This window comes from Meleagris gallopavo, chromosome 4, assembly GCF_000146605.3.
Source record: "Meleagris gallopavo isolate NT-WF06-2002-E0010 breed Aviagen turkey brand Nicholas breeding stock chromosome 4, Turkey_5.1, whole genome shotgun sequence".
In the NCBI taxonomy this organism is placed as follows: Eukaryota; Metazoa; Chordata; class Aves; order Galliformes; family Phasianidae; genus Meleagris; species Meleagris gallopavo.
The window spans coordinates 23,662,642-23,683,911 of NC_015014.2; the positions used below are offsets into that span (position 1 = coordinate 23,662,642).

A 21,270-nucleotide genomic window follows, 5' to 3' on the forward strand; every position below is an offset into this window, starting at 1 on the left:
AAGTAGAAGACATTGGGATTCAGATAGTCATTCTGCTCACATCATTATTGATGCATTCCTTGCATGAGTTCATGAGAGTAAATTGTACATCATAGCAGTGGTAAGTAATCTGTACCTTAAAAGTACTCACTGAGTTGTGAGTAAGGAAATGAAGATCGAAGACTGTTTCCTCTAAAATATAGTTTCTCTGACATAAAAGAGAAGTTCCAGTCCTACTACTCTATTTTTTCCCTGGGACTACAGCATTCCTGTGCAGTTTTAATTAATCTGTTGGCTCTTAGTAAGAACTTAAACAAACTTGGAGATCAATGACTGCCATAATTAGAAACAGAGAGAGGAACACAGACTGTGTGTTACTGTTTTGTAAGAATCAAGCAGTTCTAGAAACCTTGCTGACTAAACACGCTAGAAGTCCATGTCAAGGCTGACTGCCATTTAGTATTCTCTCTGCTTGCTCTTGGGAAGACTTCATCAGTCTGAGGAAGAATAAACAAGAGGTCTTAGGCACTCTTGTGCTCTAGTATTTGATGCACAGATAGTAGAAGCTATGTGGTGTAAAATCAGACATCTGGTAAACAACCTATGCATAACTCCTCTCTGCAAACTCTCTTAAAATCTGATACCTAAATCTCTCAATAAAATCTATTCACAATAGAAAAGAAGTAAATCTGAGAAACAAAACTAGTTGTCTCCACTACCCTCAACACAACCTTATCTCGTTCTTGTTTGTGCCTTTTGTCCTTTGTAGTTGGCAGGGTGTATCTTTCATTTTATATTTTGTTCTGCCTTTTAACATCTGAAATGTGTGCAGCACAGCAATGCAATGATGAATCCAGACAGATTAAGGTTAGTGATTGTCAGTTCTTTGCATGAGATTACTGTACTGTTTTCTCTCTCGCCATGGGGGAAAAAAAAGGCAAATTTTAAATTAGATTTTTTGTCTCTTAAAAATATATTGGAAAGTGTGCTACCAGCTGAAAAACAGTAATAACCATCCCATTCTCTTTCAAAGGTGCAATAATTTATTTGTAATGTGTATTGGAAATCCTGCTGAAGGAAGTTAAGAACAATAGCTGCATTAGGTGAGATTTGTACATTGAACGTTTTCTTAGGAAGTACTCCTAAATCTACAAGCCACTGCAAGTGTATTGCGCAGCTTCAAACAATATCTTTGAAAACACATTTTACAGTAAATCAGTCATATACTGTCAGCCATTGTAATTTGTTTTAGACTTTACTAATCCTATTGTCAGGGCAATATCAAAAGATTGATTTGTTTTTGTGAGTCAAAAGGGAAATATTTAAGCTTGGTTTCATTTGTTGTTGCATAAACTTCTTATTTGATGATTTAATACAAAGCAAGTCACTCAGTCACTGCAGCAGTTCTGAGCTGTAGGACCAGAAAATACTCATTTTCCAGTCCAGACTTCATGGATTTTATAGAATTGTTTTACAGCACTGGCATGAAAATGTCATACATGAAGTTAAATCAAGTAGCATATCTGAAAAGGGATTAAAATGTAAGAATGCACTAATCTCTGATTATTTTGGTTTTAAAGTCTCACCTTCATAGCCTTATTTAGTCAGTATCAACCTACCAAGTGTCACATGAGCATTGTACCAGCTATTCCCCCATCGCACACAAAACAAGTGCCACACAGCTGTGTTTCTCACAGTTCTTCCATCAGGATCACTGTCATGCAGCACAGCAGAGTCCTCTACTTCTTCAGAGAGGTCTTTAGCAGTGCGTGACTTCTTTCAACTTCAGCTTTTTCTTTTTATGGCTCACACAAATGATAAATCCATTTAAAATTGCCGTGTATCTGTTGGCAGGAGAGGTGGCTCATTTCTCCTTATTTGATCTGTAAACATTGATGGCCCTAGGGTTATCTGAGAATGTAAGCATGTACTAAAATCATCTTTAAGTGCTGCTCAAACAAATAAAGCAACATAAATGGATGTTGTTAATGTCTTCCAAGAGCTGCAGATACTTTCTGATTTTCAGCATTGAGTCAGATATAAGAAAAGTGTTTATATGAAGCTGATAACATCAAGGTTCCTCTCATGTTGCTGCATTGTACTGGGCATTGTGAGGATAGCCGCAGTATCATCTCCTCCTTCATCATCTTAAGATAACCTTTAGATTGTTCTGCTTCATCATTTCTGTTTTTGATGCCTCTGGTTAGGGCACAATGAGCACACAGTTGACCCTCATGCTGCTGGGAGTGGCTTAACCCCTGCCTTCAGCAAGACTGAGGTGACCCAGGCTTACAGTGGGGCTGCAGGGCAGGCAGAGCATCACCCATGCTCTCAAGGGCAAACCTTGCAGGAACTATTGTATTCTTCAGTGTAAGAAGTCAGACCATCTTAATCTGCCTCTCTCATGGAGAGTAGATGAAATCATGACTTTCTGAAAAACTCTAATGTCAATTTAGTGTAAGTGCTATGGTTTAACCTGGCTGGTGATTCAGCACCATGCACCAAATGACATGCAGTCATTTGCTTGCTCTCTCCCTCACTCCCAGTGAGATGGAAGAGAGAATCAAGGGAAAAAAATATAGAACTCATGGGCTGAGATAAACCTATTTATTAAGATACAGAAAAGGAAAAGGATAACAGTTAGGACAATGTATATTTATATATGAATGTATATAACAAGTTATGCATGAGGTGCAAAATGTAAGTCTATAGGAGAGAAAGCAAGAATGAGTTACCTGGGAGGTCTACAAAGAAGTTGTCTGGATTAAATCTAACCAGACGCAAAGGAGAACGAGAAGAAATTATACAGATATAGCAGCAATAAAAGAAGGCCAGGGAAGATGTGGGCGCTCTCCAGAAGGAGACTGGAGGCCTGGTCACAATGGATATGGAGAAAGCTGCAGTGCTCAATGATTTCTTTGCCTTGGTCTTCACTGGCAAAGGCTCTAGCCACACCACCCAGGCTACAGAATGCAAAGGTAAGAACTGGGAGAAGGAAGATGTGCCTGCTGTAAGTGAAGATCAGGTTCAAGACCATCTAAAAAACCTGAAGGTGCACGAGTCCATGGGACCCAACAAGATCCTTCTACATGTTCTGAGGAAACCGGTGAATGAAGTTGCCAAGCTGCTATCCATAGTTGCCAAGGTCATGGCAATCTAGTGAAGTTCCTACTGACTGGAAAAGTGGAAACATAATCCCAATTTTTCAAGAAGGGAAAAGAAGAAGATCCAGGGAACTACGGGCCAGTCTCACTGCTGTACCTGGCAAGATCATGCAGCAGATCTTCCTTGCCTTACTAAAGCACATGAAAAATCAAATTGAGGTGATTGGTGGGAACCAACATAGCTTCACGGGAGGCAAATTGTGCCTAACAAACTTAGTGACTTTTTATGATGGAGTTACAGCATCAGTAGATAAAGGAAGAGCAACTGACATCATCTACCTGGACTTTCTTTTTTACGCCATCCCAGCTGACATCCTGATCACCAAATTGGAGAAAAATTTATTTGATGGATGGACCACTAACTGAATAAGGGATTCGCTGGATTGTCACACTCAGAATTGCAGTCAATGGTTCTTTTTCCAAGCAGAGACTGGTGATGAGTGGCATTCCTTGGGGATCAGTGCTGGGACCAGTGCTGTCCAACATTTTTGTAGGCAACATGAATAGTGTGATTGAGTGCAACCTCAGCAAGTTTGCAGACAACACCAAGCTGAGTAGTGCATTTGTCTCACTAGAGGGGAGATATGCTATCCAGAGGGACCTGGACAGACTTGAGAGGTGGGCCCATCCCAAGCACAAATACAGGCTGTGCAGAGAATGTCTTGAGAGCAGCTCTGAGGAAAAGGATTTGAGGGCATCAGTTAATGAAAATCTCAACATGAGCCAGCAATGTGCTCCTGCAGTCAGAAGGCCAACTGTATCTTGGGTTGCATCAAGAAAATCATGATGTCGAGGGAGGAGATTCTGCCTCTCAAGTCTGCTCTTGTGAGACCCCAGCTGCAGTCCAGTTCTGGAGCCCCCGACACAAGAAAGACATGGAGCTGTTGGAGCAGGTCCAGAGGAGAGCCATGAGGATGATGAGAGGGTTGGAGCACCTCCCCTACGAGGACAGGCTGAGAGTTGGAGCTCTTCAGCTTGGAGAAGAGAAGGCTTCAGGGGGACCTTATAGCAGCCTTCCAGTACCTGAAGGAGGCCTACAGGAAAGCTGGGAAGGGACTTTTTATAAGGGCATGTAGCAACAGGCTGAGGAGAAATGGATTTAAACTGGAAGAGAGTAGATTTACACTAGGTATAGGAAGGAAATTCTTTACTGTGAGGGTAGTGATACACTGTAACAGGATGCTCAGAGAGATTGTGGTTGCCCCCTCCCTGGAAGCACTCAAGGCCAGGCTGGATGGGGCTTTGAGCAACCTGGTCCAGAGAGAGGTGTCCTGTCTATAGCAGGGAGGTTGGAACTAGATGATCTTAAGGGTCCCTTACAACCCAAACCATTCTACAGTTTTGTGAATTGCTTACCTCTCGAGCAGAGGAAGAGAGTGAGATGAACTCCCACCCCCTTCAAAACACTCTTTCTGCTTGATGTCATATAGAATGGAATATCCCTTTGGTCAGTTTAAACCATCTGTCCTGATTCTGTCCCTTTGTATGGGAATTGCTAAGTCACAATCTGAACTAATGATTGAGCACCTAGCAAAGGGACAGAACCAGCCCTGGGAGCACAGGTGAAAGCATTTCACCAGATTCCACCCCTCTCTAAGCTTCATTTAAGGGCTGGCTGTTACAAGGGAAGGGTCTCTGCCTGGATATCTCTCATTTTGGAGTATTCAGCAAGCCCTGTTCCTTGGGATGGGTAAGCAAATCTTTCTTTCTTTAACTATCACCCTTTTTTGGGTTATTTAGAAGTGGTTGTTTGCTGTTGCTTCTCCTGATACTCCTCCCAGCCCTTCATTAGTATGGGCTGAGAAACTGGTACAGCCTTGTTTCTGTACAACGCTGCTTAGCAATAACTATAAACATTGGTGTGCTATCAACATTTTTTTCTCCTAGAACAAAAACATAGCATCATACCAGGCACTCTGAAGAAAACAATTCTGTCCCAGAAATATTTATCAAATCAACAGCTTCAAACGTCTTCTTAAACATAAAGCCTAGGTTCAAAGAGCTTTTGTCCTATAATGCCACAGCTCCTGTTTAATGTATTCCCCTTTCTATTTTTGTAGTCTAATTGAGCTTTTTCCAGGCTTTACTACTCTTCGTGAGCATCTTTTTTTTTATATAAGCTTGCTAATGTTAACAAAAGAAGCTGTAGTTTTAATGTCTAACTCTTTTTCATAAACCCCAAGGACAATTGTATCTAGACTTAAGCAGTCCTTTCTCCTTATGGCTTGCTACCTCATTTAAAAAGCAGAAATCAGATGCTACAACAGCAGAAATCTCCTTCGCTTGCCAAGTCTTTATTTCCCAAACATAGGTGCAGCACTGAAAGACACTCTATATCTTTGGCCTTACTCCTTCCTTATAAAATAGAGAGTCTACGAGCCCTTTAGAGTCTGTGCTTGAACACATGAATTGCTCTCTATAAGAAGATAGGGCTTGCAGTCTTTCGTAGTAGCATCATCCCAGCGTGTGTTCAGATAATATTTTAAGAACTATGTGAGAGATAATATGTCTCCACAATTGCCCAGCTACAAATGTTGGAAATGGGAGTGTGTTAGGAGTGTAGCTATGTTTCTAGGTGTAAAGTAAACATTTGACATCCATTGTGCTGTGTGACTGGAGACAAAGCAGTTCAAATGTGTACTGATGTAAACGTGAAAATACAGCATCTCTTTGCTGCATTCCTGCTCTCCTTCCTTGTTCTGTGAAGGGACCTTGGGGATTTGTAGGTAAGATAGTGCTGGTGTTCAGCAGAACATTCCCTGTGGTTCTGGCAGCAGTTTGATGGCACGGATCAGTTTCTAGTTTCTGCCAAGGCCACACAGGAATGCCAGAGAACAAAAGCACAGACTTTACTGAAATGCCTGTAATACAAAAAGAAAATGAAAAACAAGCCACTTCCACTCTGCAGCTGAAAGGATGGATAAAACAAAACAAAAAGATGAATTGACATGTGGGGTGCAACAAACCAGAAGAAAAAACTAACTTGAGAAAACCTTTCAGGAGCAGAGAGAAGAACAGAGGAAATAAAAAAGCAGTGGATTCCAGCAGTGAATATCCTAAATGTAGCTTTGGCTCAAAGCCTTCCAGAATACGTTTACCACAACATCCAAATGAATGAGAACAGGATGGAGCAATGACATCTAGGCAAAATTATGTCAGCCCTTTAATCCAATGAGCACTCATTTTCTTTCATTTTTAGAGATCTGAATCCAAATAATCCTTGGAGAAATTTTTTCTTAAGTGAAAAAATAGATTAAAAAAAATAGATGTTTTCCACTCATTGTTCTTATCTCCATCTTCTGATGGATGATATGAAAATGAAGGAAGAGTTACTGAGAACTTATTACCTTTCATCCTTTTTTTCAGTTAACATGACTCTACTGTGGGGCTCAGTGCTGGGTTTCTGCATCTGTCTGTATGTACTGGCAGGATAGCAGCAATTGCTTTTACAGCAATTTTATTGCACTGAAATAAGAAAGAATGCCCTAGAACTATGCTTGTCTATGTTTTGAAAGAATATGCCTGTGAGCACTGGTGAAGGCTCAGAATTCTGAAGCTCAAACTGCTGCTCACATCACTTGCTCAATCTGCTCCTTTCTAGGCTAAGCAAATGCAGTTCCTAAAGCCTTTCCTGAAGGCGATGTGTTGGTTGTTTTTTTTTTTTTCCTCCAGTTCCTGTTGTTTTCCCATCTGTCTAAATCTTTTTCAGAACATGATGAATAGACTAAATTCCAATCCTCCAAAATAGTAAAAAAGAGCAAAGCAGCTCTCCTATGTGTATTACAAGCACAAGACTTGCCCCTTTTGTATTCTGTGTTCTTTTCTGTGATGAAATGTTTTCCATCCGGTTTTGGTTTTGTTTATCTTTTCTGTGAGGTAAGCCATATTTAAGAGTAGCAATATTTATGTTTGTCTAATATAATATGGCAACAATGATGACTGGTTTAAAAAAATATATTTTTCCATTGAAAATTGGAAATCTCTCCTCAGCTCTGTTCAGCATCTAGCTTTTCTTTTTTTAAAATATGGATCAAAGTAGTTGCAAGAATGTCAAAAATGTGCACCTCCCTTCTGTCTGTTGCACATCCAGAATCTGTATACATCTTCATGAATCATAGGATCATTAAGATTGGAAAAGATCTCCAAGATAATCTAGTCCAGCCATCCACCTACCACCAGTATTTCCCACTAAACCATATTCCTTAGTACTACATCTAAACATTTTTTTAACACCTCCAGGGGCGATGACCTCACCGTGTCCCTGGGCAGCCCAATCCAATACCTACCACTCTTTCGGAGAAGAAATTTTTCTGAATATCCAACCTGCACATCCCCTAGCACAACTTGAGGCCGTTCCCTCTTGTCCCATCACTAGTTATGTGGGAGCAGAAGCTGACCCCCCCCCTTGCCACAACTTTCTTTGAGAGAGTTGTAGGGAGCAATAAGGTCTCCCCGAGCCTTCTCTTCTCCAGACTAAACAATCCCACCTCCTTCAGCTGTTCCCAGTAAGACTTGTGCTCCTGACCCCTCACAGTTTCGTTGCCCTTCTCTGGATGTGCTCCAGGGCTGCGTTGTCTGTCTTGTAATGAGAGGCCCAAAACTGAACACGGCACTTGAAGTGCAGCCAAATGAATAACGAATGTGCACAGGCTTTGGTTACTTACTGTCTGCGCATCTCATTGAAATGGAAAGTTTAAGAAATCCTCTTTGCTTTGGCTGTGTCTGAAGCATTTTTAAGCAGCTCAGCCAAGGTATTCAAGGGGAAATGTACGTTTACGTATTTCAAAATAAATATGGCATTTTTTTCTCTTTAGTAGTAGAGGGCAGCCTATGCATTTTCAATCCAGTCCTTCAGAAAAACCTCCTTAGGAGCAGCGGTGCATAAATGGTGTGAGTGATAGTCACAGGTTATTACGCAGTTGTTTCAGCCTCCTTTTAAGAATAAGTCCCACTGCAGTTTGTTTGCAGAAGCATACAGACAGCATGAGGAACCTCTGTGGGTGGGCATGATAAGTACTTTTTAATTTTATTGCATTTTGAACAGTGCTGTGTGACTTTATCTACATTGGCATTACTATTAAAGGAAGAACAAGCACTGGGACAGAGTGTTCAGAGCAATATTGCTCTGAAGCCTGTGAGAGTCTCATTTGGAAATTGTATCCTTATAATACCATTTATCTCACTTGGTCCAGGAGGAGGTGAAAAAAACAGCCAGAATCAGCTTTGAACCTTTCACACTTTTTTTTCTCTTAGTGTCTTTGCATGAGACTATTTCATACAGGCCTACCTTTCATTTGTTAAGCAGAGTATTTCTAACTCTGCTGTTTCTGAAGCTCTTCAAAAGAAGAGATCACTCCAAGACCTGGTCTTATACCCTGTAAAAACCAGTTCTGTACGACTGAATCTTGAGCCCCTCAGTTTCTGTGATGGCTAAATTCATAACCCCATAATGTTGGAGAGACTGCTCTGCAGCTTGGTTTGATGTGAAATGTTGCTGCTTGACCTTACAGATTCGAAATGTGGCAGCCAATCTCTGTGTGGACAGCAAACATGGAGCCACAGGGACTGAACTGAGGCTAGACATTTGTGTGAAGGATGGCTCAGAACGGACGTGGTCACATGAACAGGTACTGTAACAGCTAAAAGAAAAAAGCAGTGTAAAATTGTTGGATCTTTTTTCCAGCTTCTGAACATTTATCTGAAGTTTTACTTAAGATAAAGCTAAGTGTAAAAATTATTTTTGAATGATTGCTGACCTTAATTGCTTCTTAAAAGTACTCTTTTTTTTTAAACTAACCTCAGGACTTTGACATATTCTTTTAAAGTTCCAAAAGGAATTCTAGTTCTCAAAGAGCTTTTGGGTCCCCAGTTCTATCTCAGTATGTCATGACAACATATTGAGTTCAGTTCACTTCACTGAAAATATTTTAAATACTACCTGGGCATCTATTGATTGTCTCCTTTTATGCTCTCATCTCTGCAAACACAGTAAGTGGTTGTATTTTAATATGATCTATAAGCAAGATAAATAGTGTGAAAGCCAGAATGGGTTTCACAAACATGAGGGATGATAAAGGCTCAAAAATGCTTTAATCTAATTCGGTTAGGAAGAAAAACTTCCCAGGAGAGTGGAGAAAAAGAGCTCCAGTTTGTACTTGCTGTGATTGTGACTAATTAGCTCTGGCCAACGTGAGCAGGATGGAAAGTACAACCTGGCCATTTAGTAGCAATTCTAATGAACGTGCCTTCTGCGCAGCAGCGGACTCAGATTAGAAAAAATCCACAAGGCTAAGGAGAAAAAATTGACTGTCAAGTATGGCATTTTTGAAGATATTAAAAGCTCAGGAGGGAGGAGTTCTGAGGAATACTTGAAGTGCTGAGGTCAAAAATTCCTTTTCTAAGGACAGTGAGAAATGCAGGGGAAGGTGTGCAAGTGAACTAAGCTGAGGAGCTAAAAATGATCACAATTTAGATAAGTGCCAACACAAGCGGAAGGAAGCTGTTGAAAGAAGACTTCTTCATGTAGCTAACAGAGATAAGGCACAGCGGTAGGATGCTGAGATAGATATGTAGAATTAAGCTTTGTTTATGAAAGCAGTTGTTTCCATGGGGCCGGGGGGGGGAGCAGCGCGTCCCTCCTTGGGGACGAGGAGTGTTCAAAGCACAGCGAGGGGACATTCCTCTGAGCACTGTGATGCGGCTGTGTGGGATTGGGACTGCCAAAGCCTAAGCCAGGTGACTGAATTCATTTTTGCTGAACAGCTTAGTAATTATCGCACGCTTGTCCAAGAGCTGCTGTGTTAAGAGTGTAATTCGGAAAAGAGGCGGCAGAGGGCAGCTCTGGACAAGCTGAACACAACCGGGTCGGGGAAGGTAAAGAGTGGGCGGCTCTGAGAGCTTCTCAAGGCTTGAAACGGGATCTGACCGATGGTGAAAAAGAATCGCTTTTAAAAAATCATCTTACTGTTGCTTTGGAATATAGATAGATACTGTTTAACCCTCAAAACAGTCTGTTTTCTGTTGGCAAAAAGGAGATTGTTTTGGTTCCTCTGTGTTTGAGGTGTGCTGCAGGTTGTGAGGGTTTTCTTTGTCCCAGAGACTGCAGCGCATTCAAAAGCTGCTCTTACAACTGAGCAGAGCACGGATGCCCTTAGCCTATTTGCCTGGCAGCGTAAAACTTAGAAGACACACAAGAAACTGAAGAATCTTTCGAACAAAATAAGAGTAACATGATTTCATTTTCTCCTAGAAAGGGACCTTATTTGCTAGAGCTAGAAAGTAGAAGTTATAGAAAAAAGATGATTGGACTAATGTCCGTTACTGTATCACAGGGTAACATTTCATGTTCATAATCTTGAAGGTTCTATCATTTCATTATAATTCATTGGCTTATGGATTAGTTTAAAACAATACAAAGCAAATTTTACTCAAATGTTCAGACTCCCAGAACACAGTCATCTGGCTGGTAGATTTCAAGAATCAGTCTGTACAAGGTGCTGATTGTAAAGGCAGCAGTTGGGAAAGAAAGACAGAATCTCAAACTAAGATGAAGCAAACTAGATAGCAGACTTGGATGGAACTCAGAATTTCTATCCCAAAGGGAATTACAGCATATGCAAATCATCCAGAGGAGAAATTTCAGTTTTCCAGTAGAAAAGAAATTCTGAAAATGTTTAACTTCAGTAGAGCAAAACATCTTAGTGATGCAGGGCTTGGATTTTTTCCACAAATGAAGTAACATCCTTTCCCTCTGCCTCTTCCAATGTTTTCCTCAATGGAGAGATGTTGTGCAGTGGTACGAGCGCCTGCTTTTCCACTACTCCAGCCATGTTGCTGATATGATTTCTCCACATGCTGGTAGACACCAAGAGAGTTAATGAAAATATTGAGCATTTTATTATCATATTCCAAGTAGTATGGCCTGACATTGAGCAGACCTTGTAACTTCTGGTCTAAATTTACAGAGAGAAATGAAAATAGAAAAATGTGATATGAGGAGAGCAGCAAGTGTTAGTGTTGATGATTCCACTAGACAGAGATGACCCATTGTGCTACTTGATTTGCCAGCCTTTTAGCAGTCCCTGAGAAGAAGACTTTTTACCTCAGGGCTGTAAAAACTAACAGCAACAAATGGGCCACTTGCAGTTTTTCTGGTGAACGAGAGAAAGAAGTCTCTGGGAACTTCTTTAGAACAACAACAAAAAAAAAGACGGGAGTGAGGTGCATCTTGGCTTTCTTCCACCTCTCTCACCAGAGCTAATTTCTGTTTCAAGGTGCAACTGAGGCAGATCAAACAGCAGCCAAGGATGTGATGGTAAGAATCTTCTCTGTCTTTTGAAGTCCTCCAGACTGTCCAGGGATTTAGTGGGCAGGCATCATCTCCAGGTCAGCCCAGACTGTAGCTGTGCAACCTGCCCAGCTCTTTCTTCTCTGCTCAGAGATGTAATTCAAGTCAAAGTCTAGCTCACAAATGACGCTGTCTTTGTATGGGACACGTCTGCTTCAATCTTGTGCTGTGGCCTGAGCACAATGCCCACTGACAGTGGGATCCAGACAGGCAGTGAGCAACTGAACAAAGTTGTCAAGCTGGAGAGCACTAATGGTCTCAAAAGGGCCTTTGTCCTGCAGACAGTCCCAAACCAGTGGCTGCATCTGGCAATCATTTTTCAGGCTCAGTGCCAGTTAGAAATTAAGTTGTTTTTAAAAGATAAGGCTGCTGAATATCTGTCTTTTTCCAAGTTGTCCTATGAGAGGGCCAGGCCTCGTGAAAAGCTGAAGCATGCAGCCAAAGGGTTACTTGGTTGCAAACTCAGAGGATGGGGGTCTGATAGGAGAATAAGAGGGAGGAAGGAAGGAAGAAGCCAGAAGGACAGAGAATTCTTGGACTCAGTAGGAAACAACAGCCCTGGAGACCTCAAGTGAAGAGAAAACCAGCTGCCTGATTCTAATGTGTTTGGAAATCTCTGTGCAGCTTTGTTTCATATCTGGGAATGAATGAGAGCAAATGAAATGTACTCCTTCATTTGAGTTCATCCATTTCTCATGAAGTCGGGCTCTGCTGGTTCCTAACATCCAAAAGAATATCCAAAGCATTAAATAGTGGCAAAGCAGAACCTTTTGGGGTCAGGACCACAGCTACTTACATGTAGCATTGCTATGCATTATACAGAGGAAAGATCACTTTTACATCAGCCAGGTTTAGTGTTGAAGTAGACAGAATTTGCCATGTTGTGGAGGATATCATAGAGTGGGGAAGTTGAAAGGATGTTGACCTTCAAATCTTATCTGCAAGTTTTAATATTATCTGTAAATTTTAATATCAGTTGAGTGTATAGAAAAGCATGATCTTTTTTTCCAATTAGTGATTTTTAATTTCACTCTTAGTCCTAAAAACTAGTTTCTGCCTGTACAAGACTTATTTTATAACTGTATCACTAGGGAGAACATACTTGATTTTTAAATGCAACTGTTATACAAAACAGCAGCCTAAGAAGGAGGGAGAGGAATCTGTGCCATCTAATCAGTGAGATCTACTATTAGATAGATCATGATTTTCAGTGGAAAGAAATTTAAAAAAAAAAAAAAAAAAACCCTAATCTGGTATCAAGTCAAGAGTCTTGACTTTCAAATGGAACACAGCCTTCAGAAACCACACAGGAGTGGGAAAGGCAAAAGGATACCCTGGATCAGTCTGATCTGATTTAAAAGCAAGCTTCAGCTCTTTCAGGTGTACTGATGCATTCAGTGTGGCAGTGATCGTCAGGACAAGGTCCAGAGAGCAACAGGAATGGCCCCTCAGCTCACCAGTAATGCACAGAATGAAAAATTTGGATAGTTAGTTGCTGGGGAAGATGATAAACGTGTGGCAAAAGGATATCTTGCAAAGTAGTCATGAGAATGAGAATATTGCAAAATCTCTGTTCCACACCATTTCTCCAGGTATGTTATTCATCACTTTGAGCTCCAAGTTTATTACTTGGCTGCAGAAAAGTAAAGCAAAAGAAAGGAAATTGCTTTTGCTTTTTTTTTTTTCCTTCAGAGGAAACCATCTCAAGCTTCTCTGTTTTTGCAGAAGCAACATTGTCGCTTTTTCATATATCAAATCTTACCTCTGAGTTTGATTGTGAAATAAGCTGTTTTGCAGGGAGTGTGTGATGCTGCTTCCAGGAAACATAAAGATAAATGGAGAAAGACTTAACCTTTTAAAAAGCAACAATTTGGTTTGAAAATGAAGTTCGAGTTGTCCATTGCATTTTACAGCAGATAAATGTAAAAGGCACTCTGGGGGAAAGAAGAAATAAGCAGGGCACGGGGAAAGACTGAGAAAATGCTGACTGGAAAACCAGAAATAAATAGGGAATGACAGATGCTCACAGAGAACGAGGGCTTACAATAAGACACGAGAAAAACAGCAAATATTCACATATATGCTTATATTCTGTGCCTGCAGGCCATGGGAAACAATAGTGCCTCTCAATAGTAGTATTATAGAGGATGGTACAGTGTTGAAGATGTAGCATTTTTAAAAGATGCCTCTTTTAGATAGACCACAGAAGATAGCTGTCACAGTGAAAGGTTCAGAATCTAAAAAACACAGCAGGAGTGTACCAAATCAGACTCCCATCACACTCGGCTTCAGTTTGCATTTGTAGCAGTGGTTCCGATATCAGGAAATAGAGACCTTTTGTGGAGCAGGGTGCCAGGTGAGTACTAGAGCTGCCTGGGGTGCAGTGGCTGAGGTACTGGAGGCAGGCTAAGAGCAGCATAGAGTGGAAGTGCTATTCAGATAATGAGCCTGTGTGCAGTTCTGCATGAACTGTTAGAGCTAAATGATTTCCAATAGCAAGGTTTGATCATTTAAAGAGAGCTTTCTCAGTGTTATGCTTCAGTCTGTACTGTGGAAAACGGAGAGTCAAGCAGAAAGCCATGGAAAAGCATTGACATGGGGGAAAAAAAAAAAAGAATTAAATTAAAAATAAAGGAAAAAAAAAGCCTCAGTTCTCAGCAGAGCTTGTAGGCAGCAATGTACAAGCTGCAACCTGTTTTCTACAAGGATTGGTCCATAGGAAAGGAAAATGCACTCTGTGTCTTTAAATTTGGTACTGTCAGACCTGTCACCTTTCTCTTATGATTGAACAACTGCAGTGTCAAAGCATAATTTCAGACAACTGGTGCATGATTGAGAAGGATTCCTCTGTTAATTGTGAGCCTCCACAATTCCTCTCACTCAGGCAGCCAGAAAAAGGGCTTTAACAGGCTGCCTGTAGCTCACAGGTTTCTCAGCAAGAAGGCAAAACATTTAGTGTGTGTTGTTTTTGAAATGTTTTCCACTCATAATAAACTATTGCACTGTCTGACTGTTTTTCTAGCTGTTCACCTTTGGATGGAGAGAAGACATCCGTCCTGGGGAGCCACTTCACACCAGGAAGTTCTGCTTCGATGCCATCTCACACAGTAGCCCTGTCACACTGTATGACTGTCACGGGATGAAGGGGAACCAGCACTGGAGCTATAGGAAGGTCGGAGTCACTCTGGGTCATTTCAGAGATTCAGACTGTCTTGAGCCTATATTCAGTCTAGTGCAGACTTGTACTTTCCCTTCAGAGAAGTTGCTTTTTAAAATCCAATCTGTTTTATTCTGATTTAATTTTGTAGTAAACTCTCTGGAGTGTGTTCTCATTGAGTATTCAGCTACTTGTGTCAAATTTAAATGGAAGTGGATCTGATCCAGCTCAGAGTGTGTCCATGTTGAGTGTCTGAAAGGTGTTACATCATTCTGGCACTTGAAGATTCTAGTGTCATTTTAAGTGAGACACTAGTGAAAATATTTGCATCTGACGTGACAGAATGAAGAAATGCTGCTCAAGAGTTAAATATTACTATTTTACTACATTTTTACAAGTGGCAGAAATGTCTACCTCAAAAAACCCCAAACCAACATTAAAAGCACTGCTGTAAGCCTGAAGACATCAGGAGTTTATAAATTAAAGATAAGCAGCTTAGACACTACTTTGATCTGCCAAGTTCTGCCCATTTTGAGCAATCACTAGAACAGAAGGTCAAGCTAGGAAATGAGAGTGCCTCGTTTGGGGTATAAAAAGTCCTGGTAATGCTATCAGGTTTTTTAAAGAATGATTAATCAGCAAGTTGCCTCGATTAAACAATTGCTAATAAACTCTATTCCATGCAGGGTAAGGGCATCCATTTCTGTGATGAACTGAGTACTTCTTCTCATGCATCCTTTGATTTTCTAAAACCACTGTGCCTTGTCCCGTACATTGCTTATGCTGTGACCTAGGTGGCAGGAATTGGACCGTGTTAAGTAAGCCTCTGTAGTACTTTCTAGATCAGAGTTATTAGCAGGAAAATAATTCAGAACTTCAGAAAAGTAGCTTTGCCCCAAGTATTTTGAGTACCTGCTTGTTAGCCTGTGCCATTTTTTAACCATATTTATGTTGCAATCTAAGATGTATCACAGGATTGTCTCGAAATATGTTCTCCTTCAGATTTTACTCGTAGTGAAGTTAAAAGGTGTGAGCTGGCTATTTAGAAGACATAAATAGTCATGGCCGTATTGCTGCATGTATCGCTTTATAATGTCATTATAATCCTTTCTTGCTTCAGAACACTTCCAATTTATCTTTTTGATTGCCCAAGCCATACAAAAGAAGCTTTCATACCCTTGCACTTCATTGGTGCCTAATGTAGCTGGTTCATAAGGAAAACACAGATCTGGAGCTGCCCTCTATATGGCTCATCACCTTTGATGTGGACAGAATGCAGCAGATAACCCAAAGAAATGACATTTGAAGGAAAAAAAAAAAAAGTGCACAACGTGAGTTCTATTAAATCCTCTGCACAGCTTCATTTTTTATTTCCAGAAGGTTGACAGGGCTCATATAAAAATTCTCAACACAAGGCAGGCGTTTTCATCTCAGCAAAAGGCACCACAACATTTTGTGATGATGAAAGTACTGTCACAGTTCTAGCTGTAATAGTAACCTGACAACAAGCTGATCAGTTTGCATGAGCGCTTACTGCTGAACTACGAAACTTCAAATTAAAAAAAACAAATGTTGGAATAGTGAAAATATGCTCATTATTATTATTACTACTTAGGCTTAGTTTTAGTTTGGCTGCCCACTAAGTATGTTTTGTTTTATTGTGTTAGATTTTCTGTAGAAATTTTTGGTGGAACAACTGTACTGAAAAAAAAAACCGTTATAATCCTTACTTAGTTTTAAGAGCATCCTGGAAATAGGATTTATACTGTTTCCCGAAGACAAGAAAACCATACAGCAAAAAGATACTTCTATCAGTCTAATTGCAACTATAGTAGAGCTCTTTACTAAGAGGACAGTATGCAACTAAAATTGTACTCTAAATCAGAGTCATAGATTGTGGTTCAGCAAGTAATGCTTGCTTTTAGAAAACAAAGAGCAGATCAGCAGCTGTGTTCTTTGCACCATTTACAGAAGCTGTAGCTTTCTAATGGTCATGTGTCCATCTTATCAGTAATTTTTTAGGAAAAATGACTTTGGTCAGTATCTTATAAGATGCTCAATAGAAAGCATTTCTTACCATACTGTCATATCGTACTCTTATATACTGTCATATAAAACTAGAAGATAATAGGTTTTTTTAATAGCTTAAGCTACTTTCTCTTTTCAAGATTATCTGTATCCTCAAGCTCTGAGTAAGTGTTTAAAATTCTAGTAAGTCTATGATAGTGAGTAATCAGTACTTTTAGGACCAGTTCAAACTTTGAGTCTGTAATAAAACAGCCAAGTCTGCATTTAAGAAATCTCTGTAAAAAGTGATGAAGTAGACTGAATCCAAATAATATTGTGAACAACACTGTGGGTTAGAAAAAGAAAATGAGTTTAATAACGGGGGGAAAAAGCATTGATGACATAATGGGGATTTGAAATCAATTCTGGAAGCTATGGGAAAATGTTAAAAGTAGTAGAGATATTGGAGAATAACGGCTTTCCAAGAGAAAGCCATTTCCTTGACTATGTTTATGATTTCTAAGCATGTCAGAGCCAAAGATCAACAGTGGATACAGATTTCCATTCCTCCCAGTGAAGCAATATGCCCGTTTTTCAGCATAGTGTCACTCTGGAGTGATAGATAATACATTGGTTCTGATAAAGTATGATTAAATTTACGTGCTCTAGTCTAATCTGTAGAGCACATGTATTCAAGAGAGGGCTGATTTAGTAAGTCTTTAAAAAATAATGGTTATAATTGTGCAAAATCAATTTCATTATACTATAATTCTACCCTGAGCATAGCGACTATGATAGAAGCTAGACTGGCAACGTCAAAACCCAGAATAGGGCCGTTTGTTCACACTCTCCTGACAGCTTCAGGGACAAACTGTAAAAGTTCACTCTTTACCCTGTGAGTCCATAGATTATTCCCTCAGACAATGATAGACGTCATTGTGATAGTGGTTTTTATCATATGGACATCTGTCCTACTGAAACTGCACTGGGGCTACCGACTAATTTCAGATAAACTACTGCAGCCACTGGCTGATAATGACTTCCAGTTGCTGTTGACCTTGGCCATAGTTATAGCAGTGACCTAGAAGAAATGAAAGGCTCTGTGTCTCATTACCAATCCCCTGAACTGTCGAGAACCATTATCTAATGGAGAAGTTTCTCCTTCTGCAAATAGCATTCAGACTTGCCTTTATGCAAGAAGAAAAAAAAATCACTCTGCTCTTTTCAGATGCTTGAAAAGTCTCCAGAAGGGTCCTTGTGGCTTGGTGTAAGGAGGAATTTATATATTTCCCTCAGAAAGTTCTTCTCTGGGGGGCATGCAACTGTAACCCATTGAAGTCCTCAGCTTGTTTTTATTGAGTTCCATAAGAACTGCAGGCTTTGACCTTAGGTCAGTGTAAGCTGGAGATGATAAATTAATAGGCCATTATACATAGCTAAGGCAGCCAGAAGTTTTCCCACAGTAACTGTGTCCCTCTCCTTAAGAAATGCTCTTCTCTCCTAATAACCAGACCAGCTGAAAGAAGCATCAACAATGCTTCATTCAAGAATTGCATCCCCTTCTGTGAGAAGACAGACCGTGGGCTCTTTTGTGAAGGCTGGAGTGTTTTTCATATTTTGTACTGAAGCAGCTTCCTCTCTTCTTGTACCAGCTACTGTGTTAAAGCTTCTAGCATTCCAGCTTCAGCTTCCCCAGTAGCTTGGCTGAGCCCTTTCCAAGCTACAGCATGAGAAAAAACAGCAGTCCCCTTTCCACAGGGCCCCACAGCAGGTGGGCAGCCGTGGTACCCCTGCTCGCTCCCAGCCCAGTCAAGATTGCTCCATCAGGCACCCACAGAGCGGCAGGAGGAGCTGACAAGGTTCTGAAGGTCACCTAACCATCCCCTGGGTTCTTGGGAGCTCTGGTAGGGTCTCCTGCTATACAGGATGTGATAGTCCTACATGCACATTGTCTGTGCTTGCAAGCTGCTCCCTGTACAGAGCAGAGCAGGGCCTCTGGTCTCCCTATCCACACAAAGCTGGTTCCTTTAGTTAGCCATGCAGGCTTTGACCACATCACTCAGAATTACTCTCTTGTGGGTGCGTGCATGCATTTAGGGTGAAGAGTTGGAATGAAAGCCAGTTTTTTTGAAAGCAGGTAGAGCACCATCACCCTCCAGTAGAGCACGATGCTACACTTTTGAATTTGCTCTCTGCAGCATATGCTAAATATTAAAAAATAAAAAATAAAAATAGTGCTTTACCAGTGTTTCACATCCCACAATCAATTTTCTCTTTCTTAATAAAAAAAAAAGAAAAAGAAAAAAACAACTTTCCCCGCTTTAAAATAACTTCTATTATTACGTTATATTTAGTTTTGTCTTCGTAACTTTATTTCTGAAGGATGAGGTATTTTTAGTTAAAGATGTTTCTGTATGATTGTTGCTTAGCACCCGGAGCACTTTTGTGAGTTTATAATAGGTTGCGATTTGACAAGTAGCTTTCTTTATTCCTTCTTACAAACTGGGCAAACAGGCACATCCTGAATTAGCTGGCAGAGCTTGTTTGGCAAGGAAGGGAAGAGCCTGCATGTTGTTTACTGAGAGTCATCAGAAGTTTATTTCCACACATACAGTAAACGCATTATATAGTCCCTGGAAACTTTCAAGCCATCTAATCACTCCACGTCTATCTCTTGGCCACTTGCCTATATGAACTAAACACATTGGGCCTACCCACAAATGCCTGTTGCTCATCTCAGTACTTTCTGCTTTACCAAAGATTCACAGTGGGATGATTTAAAATTCATTCCATTTTTTTGGCGTGTGTGTGAAATAAAATGAATAAAACTAAAAACCATGAATATCCTATTTAAAACAACTTAATCCGTGCTTATCCTCCCAAGATCTCCATAGGGATCTAAAAACAGCATTAGAATTTCCTTCTTAGGAGTAGAACTCGAGTATTTCAGTGGCTTGTCTTACAAGGCTGCAAGCAAAATCTGCATTTTATGGGGTGAGAACTGAGATCATCAGTTACGTGTCTGTCTATCACAGCACTTCAATTAATATTGTTACTGACTTCTTCATCGAGTCAAAGAATAGCCATTTCCCAGACAGATCTTTACGGATCCTCCCACCCAGCAGCACGTTAGAAACTGTCAAAAACAACCTCCTCTCTTGAAAAAAAAAAATTGGGTTCAGACATTTAATTGGAGCCTAGGGAAGCACATGGTATGTAAAGAAAGGCATTCTCTTTTTTCATTATATTACATGGTTATTAGCTAAAGAGATGGTGATGTCGTCTCATTCATTCCTGAATCCTCAATTTTTTGAAGGACAATAACGGAACAAAAGTGCTAGATTCTCTACGAGTTTCTAAATTAAGCTGTGGTTGTTGCACAAGGTTATCACACAGAGTATACAAAATTATTTCAGATACAACTGTGTTAATCCATGTTCAGTAAAATGAGAACACTTCCAATTACTTGGCGTTTGCTACTTAATTCTATTTTTTTCTCATTTCTATAGGACAAAACTTTGTTCCATCCGGTAAGCAGCAGCTGCATAGATTGCAACCCATCTGAAAAGAAGATTTTCATGAACAGATGTGATCCTTTATCTGAAACTCAACAGTGGGTTTTTGAACATATTAATATGACTGTTTTAGAAAAATTTAACAGCAACGCCAGTTCCTAGGGAAAATTAAAAAATGAACACACCCAGTTACACACAGCCTGCAGACTACGTTTTCGCCAGCATCTGGGTCGAAGGAGTCAGGAATTAAATTTCCTAGATCCAGGAAGTCTGCTCTAAGGATTAAGAAAATGCCCCAGCAAGAGCCAGCAGGCTGTCCTTGAGGATGTACAGTATCTGAAGAACTTGGCTAGGAGCCTCACCGGATGCTGCTGAGAACTTCAGGCTGAAAATTCCCTTGCTGGTCAAGGGAAAATTTTGTTTAAAAACTGTTTGAAAGTGCTCCAAGTTAATAAAGTAAAACAAAACTCTAGAGTTTCTCAGGTCTAATCCTGCTGTAGTGAGTAGTTCAGAACAGACGCTGTGATTTGGGACGGGTATATGGTGTGCATGACGGCTACAGGAACCTGAAGAAATCCCAGGTTTTAGAACTAAACATGCTGTTGGAAGAATAATGATGTCCCAGCACTCCCTAGACAAGATATATGCTCTGTTGATATTCTCATTATAAAAGGTCGGGTTAAGCAGGTTTAACCCTCAGAACTGCTGCAATTAATTTTAAATACCTCCCTTTTACATTCCATTCATTACCAAAATAGGAATGGTAGAAATCCTAGGGTCTAGAATTACACTGTAGTGAAGCATGAAATAAACTGTAAGGTTTTGCCCTCACGTTTCTCCCTTCAGTTGGGGAAAAAAAAAAAAGAAAAAAAAAAAGCAATCAAATTTTTATACATGGTATATTTAGCAGTTGTGATTCAAATCCCGTTGTCACACATGGTGAGATTGTTCTTTCAGTGACAAATATAAAAGCAGCTGCAACATAATAGAAGGCATGTGGACTAGCTATCTTTCCTAAGGTAGAATCCTTACCAAAGTATATATTAAGTTAAAAATAGGTTGAAGAAATCATCATGAGAGCAGGAAATAATTGCATACTGT

General features: G+C 40.2%; 1 protein-coding gene across 1 annotated transcript in view; it reads left to right on the plus strand.

Moving 5' to 3' along the window:
- LOC100548643 (polypeptide N-acetylgalactosaminyltransferase-like 6) overlaps positions 1–21,033 on the plus strand; it is a 53,870-nt gene extending 32,837 nt beyond the window's left edge. The window contains exons 6-8 of the mRNA XM_031553265.1: positions 8,654–8,770; positions 14,513–14,662; positions 20,164–21,033. Of these exons, the coding sequence (XP_031409125.1) occupies positions 8,654–8,770; positions 14,513–14,662; positions 20,164–20,331 (435 nt within the window). The 3' untranslated portion in view covers positions 20,332–21,033. The remainder of the gene's footprint in view (positions 1–8,653; positions 8,771–14,512; positions 14,663–20,163) is intronic.
- Positions 21,034–21,270: the final 237 nt, after the last annotated feature.